This window comes from Lissotriton helveticus, chromosome 12 (assembly GCF_964261635.1).
Source record: "Lissotriton helveticus chromosome 12, aLisHel1.1, whole genome shotgun sequence".
NCBI lineage: Eukaryota > Metazoa > Chordata > Amphibia > Caudata > Salamandridae > Lissotriton > Lissotriton helveticus.
The window spans coordinates 14,230,748-14,245,493 of NC_136073.1; the positions used below are offsets into that span (position 1 = coordinate 14,230,748).

General features: G+C 45.1%; 1 protein-coding gene across 1 annotated transcript in view; it reads left to right on the forward strand.

The window, feature by feature from the left end:
- MIER2 (MIER family member 2) overlaps window positions 1-10,450 on the forward strand; it is a 33,798-nt gene extending 23,348 nt beyond the window's left edge. Inside the window, exons 9-13 of the mRNA XM_078669222.1 lie at window positions 341-422; window positions 3,614-3,708; window positions 3,862-3,989; window positions 6,596-6,732; window positions 8,821-10,450. Coding sequence (XP_078525348.1) covers window positions 341-422; window positions 3,614-3,708; window positions 3,862-3,989; window positions 6,596-6,732; window positions 8,821-9,281 — 903 coding nt within the window. The 3' untranslated portion in view covers window positions 9,282-10,450. The remainder of the gene's footprint in view (window positions 1-340; window positions 423-3,613; window positions 3,709-3,861; window positions 3,990-6,595; window positions 6,733-8,820) is intronic.
- Window positions 10,451-14,746: the final 4,296 nt, after the last annotated feature.

Consider the following 14,746-nt stretch of genomic DNA (forward strand, 5'->3'; position numbering starts at 1 on the left):
AGAGTACATCACTGGAGATTAGGGTTTGTAGTGTCTCAGAGAGGCAGATGAATTTATTTCTGTGAGCAGAGAAGGTTGTTGTATTCATTCTCTCGCTAGGTCTCTTTTCAAATTCTCCTTGATGAAAATGAGGTAGTAACGCTGCAGTTAGGTTTGGCGAAAAGTGTGACCAGATGTACCTGAATAGGCTTGACCCAATCCAGCCGGTCTTTCGCCGCCGTGGGCAGGGTGTCGCACTGCTAATGGTTTCTGTTTCACTGGTAGTCGGCCTCTTTCAGGCTCATCAATCAGTGCTTCTCGTTTTGCATTCACTGACTGGATATTATGTTTTGTGTCGTAGGCTCTCTATGAACTTGTGAAATGTAATTTCAATACAGAAGAGGCGCTTCGCAGGTTGCGGTTCAACGTCAAAGTAATACAGGGTAAGTCGTCGCCTCATCTTCTAGCCGTAGAGGTGGCCTGTTCTACTCTTCCTCTGTGGCAAGAATGAAAGTGCTCCAAGGAATGTTCTGCAATGTGTCTAGTCTTAGCCCTGTTATGTAGCAATAGCGAGAGGTAGCTCCTCTTGGGCTGAATGCACAGAATCATTTCTCTAAGGTCAGAAGAATGAAAAACTCCCTACTTGTTTGTGAGAATTGACCAACCTTTCTTTGGCCTGATGAACACTTCCATTCAGATTGAAGCAGACAAAACTCCCAGGTCTGCTGGACTCCAAGGGAACCCCTTGTAATGGTTGGTACAGGGGGCGAAGCCAAGCCTGGCAGGGCTTTGTCTTGTTCCAGGAGGGCTACAGGGGCAGAAGATTATAGTTTATTTCAAAGTCACCAGGACTATATCTTGTAATGTAGGGGCTATGGGGAAAAATAATTATAGTAGTTTCTGTATGTCCTACAGGTTACATAAACAGAAAGAATCCACACAAGAATGTTACTATAGTGGTCCCCACGGTGGTGGGGGGCACTCAGTGTTGTTTAAATACCCCTTACACACCAAAACGACCCTTGGTGTCATGCTTCATCATCGGGGTCTTCGCACCCCTCTACGGGATGCGGCGTGCTACTGACCGACGAAATACGTGGGAGCACTTCAGATTGATGACTGTGTGTGGTGTGCGGAGGGGGTATGTTATTATGTGAGTGGTGGGTTGGAAGTGATAATGGTGTGTGAGGGGTATTAAAAGAACACCGAGTGCTCCCCACCACCGTGGGGACCCCTATAGTAACATTCTTGTGTGGATTCTTTCTGTTTATGTAGATTGTTTTTGGGGAGACCGAATCCACCTCCGTTTCTCTCCTCTCCCTTTATGTTGTATTTATTGTCCTACAGGTTAACCAAGAAGTTTAGGGCTTTTTGTTTAAGGTGGGTGTAACGGGGACAAAAGATTGATCGTTTATCTCATAATAGTTAACCTGGCACAGCAGGAGTTTTTCTTACAACACAGGGACAAAAAGGGGAAGATATTCCGAGTTTGTGTATCTCATAGTAGTAAATCGAGAGAACAGAACTTTATATTGCCGTTATAGTACCCTCCCCCCCGCCATCCCCTGCCATTCTAACTAGGAGTGGTGCCGACAGGGTGTAAGAAGGGGGAGTCAGAATCTCAGGATTTATAAGTTTTAGAAACGGATGCTCGGTAATCTCCTAACTCGCATGCTTCTTGAGAATTCCCATTTTTCTTTTCTCTCTCTCATCGACATTCTTAACCGCAGCATTCTCCCAACCCTCAATGTGATTTCATTTCCGTTTCCATCTTGATTGTCTTTGCCTTAACTCTCCTTATCCATAATGGAGATTATTTTCTAAAAATGGTCATCGTTAGTCCAGATTCCTAAAAACAAAAATACTAGGGTAGAAAGATCCTGCCTTTGTGCAACATGGAGGTACAAAAGGGGGTGGTGATGGACGGAGCATCTGAACCAACAAACACTCACCCCCAGTCAACTGATCTGGGTTTAATCCATCACCGTTCTTTAGCCCACTCTGCCACCGCAGTTCAGACATGGCTATATGCAAATCAGTCTGACCCTGTGCCTCATGGGAACAGTCCAGCCCGAACTGCCAAGCCATGCCTTCCCTGGACCGGAAACAAGCTTCCGAGGACCGGTTTCGGGCATTACAGCCGTCTTCAGCCCGGCTTGCTTGAATCCAGTGGAAAAGTGAGCAAGGGACTCACGTCTGAGCATACCCTGCCACACTAATGGCAGCCGAAAGCGGTACAAAAGGGGGTGGTGGCAAGGTTTTCCTTGTGTGTCACCTGGATGAAAGGGTCCCGTCAAGAGTCCCGTGGTCATGGGGTTGTGTAAAGCCAATTTCATGTTAATCTTTCGGCTAGCCACATGGGATCACTGACGCTCATTGGTGTGTTTGCCTCCTTGTCACAGGCAAATCTCAAAAAAATTGACATGTGGTCTTTCCTGTTACTGTAAAGCTTTATTTTAATTTGCTTCTGGTGTGTGAGCAGATACAAGTGAAGGATAGTTATTTTCATCTAAATAGAGATAAAAGCAAACTCCTATTCCTTAGCTGCTCGGATCGGCGGCGCTTTACATGCTTCCAGACCAACCGCGACATGTCAGTGTAGTGCACAACACATAAATGTACAAAGTGAAAGAGTTTAAGGAACTAGTTGTACAGCCAGTTACATGGGATTCTGCATTAAGGTCTCGTGCTCAGTGCTCTGAAACCGACTGAATAGTTCATACACATAAAAATTGTGTTCGATCAAGCTGCTGGTTTAATGACAAACCTTGAGCCATTGTCAGTCCAACCATTTAAAGAAAGGTTACTCTACTCGTTTGTGGTTCTGTAGGAAAATCAATATTTAGAACTGAGCTTGCAAGCAAATGCTTGACTTTTTTTGGGCAAGTTAATAAGATAGCATTGGGGATGTGGCTTCCTGGTTAAACAAGTGTGCAGAATACTTTAGTAGCCAGGAGCCCCCAGAAGTTAAACAGCCAAGAATCTGAAAGTGTTACAACCAAACACTGTCTGAGCGTCTTCACAACTTGGATGATCGGTCCACATACTCAGTATTAGTTGTTGCTCGCATGGCGTCTCCATGCATAGATGTGCCCTGCAGACAGCCCCCAGGTTTCCTGGACCACCATACACTGACCTTTTTCACCTTCGGTTGTTCTTAATGGATGTATGACGTTACAACGCATACTGTTACAACGCGGACCTTTACATCGCAAGTTTTACAACGCATACCATTACAACGCATAATGCTTTTGGGCGCTGGATAGTGAATAGTTTAATTTACTATTCCAACTCCAGTCCCCGTGGATAGTAGGGAAGGTGTTGGATAGTACATTAAACCTATTCCCTATCCTAGAGCGCCCCCCAGCGCTATGCGTTGTAATGGTTTGCGTTGAAAAAGTTGCGTTGTAATGGTAGTTCGTTGTAAAAGTTTCGTTGTAAAGGCTGTATACCTTCTTAATATGTGACGATTGTATCGCTCTCTTAAGCTTCCTTTCTTTTGTTTCCCTTTATTCTGTCACCTCCCCTTCCTTTTTCTTTGCATATACTTCCTGTTCTTTGTTTTTCAGATTGCCTTTGTCTTTTTAATCTGTATCTCTTGCATGCCTCTCACCCTCTGCCTCTTTTTGTGCAGATGAACTCTGTGCTTGGAGTGGGGAAGAAAGGCGGAACTTTGAACATGGGTTCAGAGTGCATGGGAAGAACTTTCATCTCATTCAAGCAAACAAGGTAAAGCCATCTGTTCGTATTATGTACTTCAAGAAACTGTTTTAGTCAAGTGTTTAGTAAAAGCATGTTTTACTTCTCGTCTACCAGTCCTTTTACTGCTTTCATCCCAACGTCCAATTTCTCATTGTAACATCTTCTCTCCCGTCCCTTAAGGTGCGCACGCGCTCTGTTGGCGAGTGTGTGGAGTATTACTACACGTGGAAGAAATCGGACCGGTATGACTATTTTGCACACCAGACCCGCTTTGGCAGGAAGAAGTGCAGCATGCACACCGGAGTCATGTACGTAATGCTATCCCAGAGGCGTGCTCGTTGTGTCATACTTTTATTTGCTTTTTTTCCCCTTGTCTTGCGGGCAGCTTCACCACAGATTCTTTGAAATGTTTCTCAGAGCTTGGAGGAACCTAGAGAGGGTCTCCTGTCTGTGCAGACTACATTTCAAAATACTGTTTGGGCTAGACTAGTCGTTTTGTGTCCCCTCCAGAAAATATGGACCCAGGCTTGAGGCCGCAGCAGTGACCCGTTGACGGAAAGTCATGGAATGGGGAACATCCATGACAACGCGGTCAAAACACCGCGCTGCCATTACCACGCGTCTTTTACAAAGCAAGTCGTTACCATGACTTGCGCTGGAGGGCGCTCTAGACTAAGGAATAGTAGATTTACTATTCCAACACCTTCCCTACTGTACGTAGGCTGGAGTTGGAATAGTAAATCTTACTATTTCTAAATCCAGCACCCTACAGCGCAAGTCATGGTAACGACTTGCGTTGTAAAAGATGCGTTGTGATGTACCGCGATCTAAAAGATCGCGTTGTAACATTATACAACCCATGGAATGATATGCATAGCCCTCGATGGAAGAGCTTTAATGCTATCAGAAAGTTCCACCCACTGAAAGTTCTAACTAAAAGGCACTGACCCAATAGAATCATTGCAATTGTGGTCGAGGATGTCCACCAGGCAGTACCGTCTCCGTCTCTGTCGCCGCGTTGTCTTTATGGAAACTCCTAGCATTCCAGTGGTGTAATACTGAATACCCTCTTTCTCCTCATGGTGCCGGGGTTGTATGGATCTGTGACACGTGTTCCTATACCCGTTCCATTTATACCGTCTGTGAGGCGCGGTCTCACCCGTCCTCTTCTCCCACCTATTTCCAGTGGTACTAAGATTTCTCATGCTCTGATGTTGTTGCCACCCAGCCTCTTTCCTTTTTAGATCTTATACAGTGAACTTTAGCTTTTTGTTGTTGGAAGACCTATTGGGGACCATTCCAATACTTGAAGTGGGCTTTGGGGCAGCATATTTATTTTCACTGGTTGACTTTCATGTCCATCTCATTTGCTTCCTTCTAATTGGATGACTTTCCTTTCTCTTCTTTTGTTTGTCCCTCCCCTGGAGCATATATTCTGTACCATCCTTTTGATTGGATGACTTAACATTCGTCTAATAATCACTTTCATGAAATTACTTTTTCTTCTGCTTCAAGCATTCCATACGAGTCCATGTCTTTTCTTGCTCTCTCCTGTGTGTGCTGCTTTCTCTTTCACACACCCACTCACCCATTGGATCCCACGCCCCTCTACGTTCTGCCAGTCTTTCGTTTTTTTTACTTCCCAGAATCCACCGCCTCCCCCCGTTTCTACCCGCCCCTCCCTATTCACCCACACTGCTCCAGAGCAGTTTTTACTTGATTCCCCCTCTGCCCCACTTCTCCAGTCAGGGTGAAACCGGTCCTGGGATGCTTGTGTTCCAGTTCAGGGAGGACCTGGCTTGGTAGTTCAGACTGGACTATTCCCATGAGGAGCAGGCTCAAGACTGATTTGCATATGATGGAGCAAAACTAAGGTGGCATGGTGGGCAAAAGAATGATGGGTTGGAATGCTACCCAAGTGATTGACAGTTTCTGAGGTTGATCTAAGCATTCCATCCATCACTTGTTTGCACACTTCAGTGCGATGCCCTAAGTGGTGACGGGTTTGCCAGACATGGCTTCAGTACACACTGTTACTGACAGTGTGTACTTGAAAGACAGTGTGTACTTGAAAGAAAGACTACTATTAATTAGCGTGTGAATGCCTTTTATTGTAGTACTATACTTCTATTTGTTTATAATACATCGATCGTTAGCTCATATAGCACCCGAAGAAATGACCTATTTAGATTATTATCAACTAGTGAATGTATGCCTTTTATTGCAGTATTATACCTCTATTTGTTTTTAATGCACAGATCATTAGATCATATTGCACCCTATGCATGACTTATCTGATTGTACTGATTGCTTCTTTTGTTTTATTTGTTTGACGATGTTTTATCTCTGAACTATGATCCCTCATGTACTCCTTCCATGTAAAGCGCTCTGATATCCGCAAGGATCTTGTCCGCGCTATATAAAACTTTCAAAATAAATAAATAAAATAAATACTGGAACTATGCAGCACCCGAGTAACGAGCCCCAGTGAAGGCGATGATGGTCTTTGGTTGCTTCTGTTCCAGCTCAGGGAGGATCTGCCCTGGCAGTTCGGGATGAACTGTACCCATAGGAGCAGGGTCCAGACTGATTTGCATATGATGGGTCTAACCTGAGGTTGCATGGTGTGAGAATAACAATGGATGTGGGATGCAGCACTGAGAAATTACTAGTGGCTGAGATTAATTCGAAATGCCGCTCATCGCTTTTTTATTTATTACATCATCACCCATCCCTGCACCAGAATACCTTACCGGTCCTTTGCTCCAGCTACATTCCACTTGCGCCTGAGTTGTATGATCCGTGACCTGCTTTCACGTGCTTGCTTTTGCTCCCTTCTCTTTACTGTAATGTTGATCATTGTGAACCTGCCTTCACTGTCTCACCTGCTCTCCCTCTCTCTTTGATGCTGCAGGGATTACATGGACACTGACTTGGATGGTGGTGATATGGAAAGCATCAGCCGACCCCTTACTTCTCTACCTGTGCCCTCCGCCCCAAACTGCCTGGACTCCCACTTTAGCCAAGACCACCTGGGCATGGATAATGCAGGTAAGTCCTTCTGGCCAGGCTGATGATGTGGGGCCCTGAACTCACTCTGTTGACCTATATGGAACAGTTCCTATCTCAAGCAGCTGGCTATTTAAACGTCAATTCTAGTTACACCGCACCAGCGATCAGGGGTCATATCTCAGTTCTAGGGACATAAAGGAACCGTATCCAAAAATCTCCTTTCAGATATTCACCCAATACTTCTGTATTGAACAAAAGATGGTCGCAGATTTCGGCCTCTTGCTCTGGATCCACCAGTTCTCGATTGGCTGCTGTGTGAAGGTCTATCTTTGCTTTAGAAAGATTGGGAGTCATTTAGTCTCACAGAAGACTTGCAGCTAGATTCATGAACGAAAAATCGGCACGCAAAGGGCCAGATTCTCAGAATCTGGCCCTTTGAGAGCGCAATTTTTGCATTTGGGATTTATCATCCCAAATTCAAAAATCGCTATTTGCGAGGAATTGCATTGAAGGAATCTCTATTTGAGATTCCTTAAATGCAATTCATTAACCATTTTTAATTTGCGAATTCGCAATTTTTGGTCCCTATTTACCACAAATTAAAACTTCGTGGTAAATAGCGAAAACTTAGAAAAATGCACTTCAGTGCATTTTTCTAAGTTGCATGTTACACACACACATGTCCTTTGGACATGTGTTTGCGCAACACGTGTACATTTTCATTTCAGGGGTGCTACAGGGTGTCCTTTGGACACCCCTGCACCCTTGAAATGCCACCCTTATTTGCGATTAGCAAATTGCTAATCGCAAATAAGGAATAACTCCCCATTCATTCTTATGGGCCTAAAGGCCCATAGGAATGAATGGGGAGTTATTCCTTATTTGCGATTGGCAATTTGCTAATCGCAAATAAGGAAGATGTAGGAATCTCAATATTTTTTGAAATTCCTACATGAATCCCGTTTTGCGAGTCCTTAATAGCGATTCCTTATGAATCGCTATTAAAGACTCGCAAAACGGGTCTTTGATGAATCTAGCTGTTGGTGCCCTGTTTGGGTAAGCTATAAAAGGGAAGCGAGGCTTGTTTTACTAAAAGACCTGAGATCCAGCGAGATCCACACACGTTGTACAGAGCGTCAAGCTTTCCTGTGGGAAACCGCGTTTCTTCGAGAAATAAAATAATACGATTTGCCGAAATAATTGTGTTCGTTTCTGTAGAATTGTTCATTTTTGCATTTCATTAGTGTGCAAACCCACAACAAATTCTTATTTCATCAGTAGTATTTGTTAATATTGTTATTCTGTGAAGACAGAATGGATTGCAAATGATTAGCAGCTCTGGAAAGCACAGTTGTCTTTGTAGACTATTGCCAGAGACACTGTTTAGGCGGTGCTTGAGGCTTCCTTGTGAAAAATTTGATTAGTCCAGTAACAAGTTTCCCTTTCTTGATCAAATACTCCTGTTTATGTTCCCTTCTTGGAGTGGCTGTGGCTCAGCGGAGTGGCAGAGGGCCCTGTAAACGAGCTGACCTCCCTCCTCACGACACGCTTCTCCCTCTGGCCAGCTTGTGCTTTAGTCGAAGGGCCTTGAGGTCAGTGTTGCTCGTGTGAAGCACTAGTTTGTAAAGACTGATCAGCAGTGCGCTGAGGTCACTGGATCCTTTTTGCAATAGACAGACTCAGAAGGTCAAGATATGATACGTTTTATTTTTAGCCAACCTCTTCTCATCTTTTCGCAAAAGTTCCTCGACTTGCGGTGTTGTCGGGTTCCTGAAACGGGCACTCTTCACAAATATCTCCAGAAACCCAGGGTCCAGGTCTTGAATCTTTGTCTGACTGGGGATTTGCAATCTCCATTTTGAAGATGTTTTCAGCTATGGGCTCTTTTCTAGATCTTTTGTAGCAGGATTTATGTGCCTGAAATTATTCCTGCATGTGTGTTCCGGTGTATGTAGTGTGCATGTGCACAGTGTGTGTGTGTTTCCATGAATGCATGGGCTTCTGCAAGCTACGCATCTGTCTGTGTTTGAGAGAGATTACTCAAGCTTCCAGGTCTGTGTTGCACGCATTTGTGCATTTGCTGTGAGTACTTCTGCATCTTACTCCTTCTTTCTTCTCTCCCGACAGATCCTGGCAGTGTGGGGAGCACCGCCTGCAGCGTGGGGAGCCTCAGCGGTTCTGGACACGGATATGAATGTAGCACTCCCTCTGAGACAAATTGTTCTTTCGACCCTGTGGACGAACCCTCCGAGATCCCGTCCCTCTGCGACAGGGGCCTTCTCCACGCGTCGGAAGCTGGGTTCTACCAGCTGCCGGCAGGTCCAGACCCAACGGACCCTCAGGACATGCTTCCGAGTGTGGGTGGGCACATAACCTTGGACTTCGCTCTCCCAGGGGGAATCAACGAGGGGCGCCCCCTTCTTGCCAATGTGGATTTGGGCCATGATGCCTCGGAAGATGCTGCCACCCAAGTGTCGTTGTCGGTTACGGATTTTGGGCTGATTGGCCTCCGCGATCTCAACAGTTTCCTGACGACGCACTCCTCTTGCGCATCGCCTTTGGTTCATTCTGAATCTTTTTCTCAGTGACTTGATTGCCTTATGCAAGTGAGGCAAGGGAACAAGCAGTGACACTTTCTGCAGCTCTGCTGCGGAATCCAGGACACTGGCCCCTTTGAATCTACCGCTGTGGGGTGCCTCCAAGATGTCCAAAGAGGCGCCTGTTCTCTCTCCCTTGGTCCAGACTCTCCTGCCTGCCTCTGTTCCTTTTCTCTGACTTCAAGGAACTTGGTTTCTGAATTCGCAGGGGTTGTCCGGCCATGAAGTGAGGGTGATCCACAAGGACTATGCAGAATCTGCAGCTCAGAAGAACCGGCTAATTTACAGAAGTATATTTCCTCCTCCTAGGAGAGGAGACATGATCCATGGTTATCGTCTGACCTGTTGGCCATTGAGCGGTTAGCAATGGCTCGACCACCTGGATAATACTTGTTGCAATATTAGGAGTGACACTTTCTCGAGTCACCTCTGTCTCAGGAGGTGGTGGGGAGATGTCGTGCCAATTGGGTCAAAGGGAGAATATGAAAGCATCTCTTGAGGAGATCCGTTTACTGACCAAAGGATCTGCCCGCGGTCATTCCCTTAGGCCTTGGAAATACTTCCTTCCTTCAGTGAGTCTGAAAAAGGCATTAGTGCAGAGTTAGTTTTTTTTGTGAGATTAGGGACACGGTATGAGAAACGTTGTGCCAGAGGCTTTCAGCTTAGCAACACTTGAAAGAACTGAGAGAGTGGTAGTTTCTAGTTTAGATTAAGTTATCTAGGAAAAAGAGTTGTCTTTAGGGGGTCCCACTGTACCCATTCTGCACACGTGTAAAGACCAAGCACAGGCCCGGGGGGTCCTGGGACTTTGCCTCTTTGCCAATGAAGGGTACCTCAGGGGTTGCCCTCCAAGTCAGTGTTTGTGCACCTCGGAAGTTCAGCGGGTGCATCTTGGATGTGTCTGCCACACCTTCTGTGGGTTCTGGTGCTGGGGCCTTCTTTTTGCCGCACAGGTGCTCCGGCACAACCCTCCGGGTCCTCATCGAATGTTGTTTCTCAGCCAATCAAATCGCTTCCATATCCCAACTCGAAGAAATGTTGAACTTCTCTTCGGAACAGACGTGCACATAGCTTACAATGAAAGAGATTTTCTGCCTTTTTTATTTATTGTTTATTTATAAAAACAATTTGAGAAGCGTGAATAAACTTTTTGAAAGTGATGGAGCTGGCCTGGTGGTTCTCTCTGTTGTCTCTTGATTGATGGAACACATCTTCTGGGTTTTGGTACTGCCTCTTACATGGTGGAGCGGTGACTCGGAGGTCTCACGAGTGTGTTGGTGTCTAGAGTTGTTTCACTTCTGGTGGTTGCAGAAACAGATTAACTCATGGGTGTGCCTGCTGCACGCTGCACGCTGTACAGGATTGGCACATAATGATTCAAGCTGTATTCCACTAAGTGAGACTTACAAACAGTGAGGGAAATGGTGCTTAGAGATATGAGACTTGCACTGGTGATTGAAACAGGACTTCAGTTCATGAGACTTGCACCCATTTAGTGAACCTTCACCTGTGCCCTGCTTGTCTGTCTCCGGGCCATGGGCCCTCTTTCTCCTTTTCTGACTGTCTAGTGCATGGTTTTTTTCAGTGTTCTCCCTTGCTATTCTATTCCTTTCTGTCAGCCCCTCTTCTCCTGTCTCTGACTTGCTTCCCCAGTGTTTGCTCCCCTCTGGTGCATGTTGTGTTGGTCTGTTAATTTGTTGCCCAAAGCAGCTATTTGAGCTCTCTACAACCAGTGCAGTGTTTGCCTCTGATATTTTTATTTTATTTATTTATTTATTTTAAAGGTTTTATATAGCGCTGGCTAGACCCGGAGGTATCAGAGCGCTTTACATGAGCATCAGATCCGTTACAGGTTACATCGTTACAAAGGTTACATAGTTCTTAGAGCATGGCAACATAGTTACTTGTAAGGTCAAGATAAACAATAAGCACAAATACGTAAGGGGAAAAGCAGGCAAGGGGAAAGATTCAGGGGAGGGGGAAGGAGCTAATATTTTCTTCATCGAAGAAAAAAAAAACAATTACCCATCTTTTCTGTTTTTTAGCTAGAAATGTAGGCAAAGTGAAATGCTACACATCAAGGAAGAGAGAGGAGGGAGTGATTGTTGCGGAAAGGCCTTTTGAAACACCTGACACAGTAGACTTCTGCTTCCAGAGGCAAGAGTTTGGAGTACTAGAAAAAGGCACAGTTATTGTAAAATGTCTGCAAATCTGTGCAGCGCACTTACAATCCTGGTTTAGGTTATTGGTCTCATTGCCTGTCTGGTTAGATGGAGTGAATGGTTTGCCAGGCGAGTGCTTCACTTCTCCAACAATTGTCAAGCCACAGCGTGCTGTAACGGCTGGAAGATTGTGTGGTCAAAGAGAAGCTTAGATGGCCAGAGTAAGGCTCCAAGCAGGGCTTGGAGGTGCATGGCTGTTTGCTACACGTAGCTATACCTGTGTCCAGATGAGAGTGGGGAGGACAAAATGCATTTATAACTACATTACACTTGCGCCATCCTGAGGCGTTGCTAACAGTATACTCATTCGTAGGCTCCAAATGATGTCGCGTCATATGGGTAAGGGTTGGCTGCTTATCGTTTTGGGAGCCTGTTACTAGCTCTAGGGGTGTTTGTCGGCTGTTTCATAAGGTTTACCATCTCTCCTAATCTTCTCGATTAGTTATTCATTTGCGATCAGATGCCAACCGAAGTGGCCACTCTCTGAGCTGGTTGAAAAATCCAGAGGCTTGCATATAGGTTCCAGCATCCAATAGAGGTGGAGAATTATTGCTGATAGACAACAGGATGAGGTGGAGTCTTTGACAACTGCATGCTTTCTAGACGGTAACAAAGCCGCAAGTAACTTCATGCGGTTAAGCCCCTTCGTTGAACCAGCAGGACAACAGATAACGATTGATGGAAGCCGAGGCCTGAAGTTGTTTACTAGTTGTAAGTTCTAAGAATGCGTGCATGGTGCCTTTATCCATTATTATCCGCTGGGTGAATACCGTGAGGGGGCATTAGTCTTACCTAAATTACTGGGTAGTTTCTGCAAGTTCTATACATAGTCTTGCTGGTTGATTTATGTGTTCACAGGTCTTTGTGTTAGTCAAGGCGGAGAGAAATCTTTAGCCTGAATGTTTAAGTTGACTGAACTTTCCATTGTTGGGAATGAGGTGCCTGTTAGTTGAATGCATATGGTGGAGATACATCAGAAAAAGTAATGAGAAATGGAGGGACGGTGGGAAGATTAGAGCCGGGGAGAACTAGAGTGGGATGAGGGAGCGAGGGGGACCCGGAGGAAGAGAGGCCCAAGCGGGCAAAAGGGACGTAGGAGCGAGATGGTGAAGGCAAGGGGTAGCTGAGGAGAAGTGTTGTATGGGAGGGACGTGCAAGGTTGGGTAGCATGGAGGGGAACAAGAGTGCAGTGACGACGAGAGAAGCTGGATGTTGGGGATAAAAGGAGAGGAGGAAAAGGGAAGGCGAAGCGGGTTGGGGAGGAGAAGGTAGGAGGAGATGAGACCTAAGTATACAAGACCCAGAATCTGTTGGAAAAGAGAGTAGAGGGGGCTTAAGCTTGAACAGTTGCTTAACAACTGACAGGCAGATGCATCAAAGAAAATACCGGGAGCAAACGGCCAGATTCTCAGAATCTGGCCGTTTGCTCCCGGTATTTTTGCATTTGGGATGCATCATCCCAAATGCAGAAATCGCAATTTAAGGAATCTCTAAATAGCGATTCCTTAAATTGCTCTTGCATTCAAGGAATCCCAAAATGAGATTCCTTAAATGCAACGCATGAAACCCAAAAAAATAGCGAATTCGCTAATAGGGGGAGCAAATTACCATGAAGTTGAACTTCGTGGTAATTTGCTAAAACTTTGAAAAATGCACTTTTGTGCATTTTTCAAAGTTACATGTTGCGCGCACACATGCCCTTAGGGCATGTGTGTGTGTAACATTTGTGCACAGGTCCATTTCAGGGGTGCAACAGGGTGTCCTTTGGACATCCTGGCACCCTTGAAATAGCGGAACATTAGCGATTCGGTAATAGCCAATCGCTAATAAGGAATGGCTTTCCCATTCATTCCTATGGGCCTTTAGGCCCATAGGAATGAATGGGAAAGCCATTCCTTATTAGCGATTGGCTATTACCGAATAGCAAATAAGGAATCTGTAGGAATCGCTATTAACATTGCGATTCCTACATGCATCCATTTTGCGAGTCTTTAATAGCGATTCCTTAAAATTCGCTATTAAGGACTCGCAAAACAGGACTTTGATGCATCTGCCAGATAGTCAATAGGACAGATACAGTGAAGAGAGATGAGTGTATAGAAGATGGTTAAAGGACTGCAGGGCAGGTTAAGTCCTAATTTCTGCAGGTAGAGACTTCGCGAGGAGGGAGGCAGCTGTCAAGAATGATTGACGTAACAAGAGATTCCGAATGTAGGAATGCCCCGAAGAAGGCTATGTTTGTCCCTAAGATTTCTTGTCCCAACGGATGTCTTGAGTAGATTTACAAGGGAGGTGGAGATTGTGAGTGGAGAGCGTTGTAGGCCAAACATCACACCATTAATTGGATTAGGATCGGAATGATGTGGTCAAATTTCTTTAACGAAGAGAAGAGTCTGGCTGTGGCGTGTAGGACACATACGAGAGACATCAGGGCAGATAGGGAATCGCCCCGTCAGACCAGCATTGTCGAGGTCAAGACGAGAGAAATAGTGTGCACGCAACCGTTTTTAGACAATCCGGAGGAAAGAGCGGCTTCATTGTTTAAGTACCTGCAATTAAAGGTTAGCCACTTTGGAATTTTTACATGGGGTAATACAGGACACGAGGAGTCGTATGTGATTCCAAGGGATAAGACTGCGAAAGAGAGGGAGAGAATTTGGCAATGTTTAGATGCCACAGCAGGTTAGAGTACAAGATTTGTTTTGTGTTTAAGAGATAACAGTAAATTCTGCCTTTTTATGGGCAAAAGTGAGGTACTTTGCATTTATCCGTGTCTGAAGGGCAGTTCATAGGGCAAGTGTGTCTGAAAGTGTTGTGAGTTTCAAAACTTGTCTGTCATCTGCCTGTTGATGATAGTGACACCTGTTCCTTTGCAACTTTCAGACAGAGGGTTCAGACACAAGTTAGCGAGTGTAGAGGTCAGAATAGAGCCTTGCGGAACCCCATGCGTGACTGGAGCAGGATCCGGGACAGCGCTCTATCTTGACGATTTGAGAATGGTTGGAGAGAAAGGAAATAGAAATAGAAAAATTCTTTATTGTGTAGTTAATAAAAACCATTACAATATAAAATGCAACAATGATTTAGGATAGATCAAAGAGAGCACATTCTTATCAAATAATAAAACAGACATTGGTTTAAAAGGTAAACATAACTGTGGTACTGATATAAAAAATTAAAAGTGCAAGTTCAGATTCTGTAAAACAGGTTAAAAAAAGTTCAGGAAGATCACAT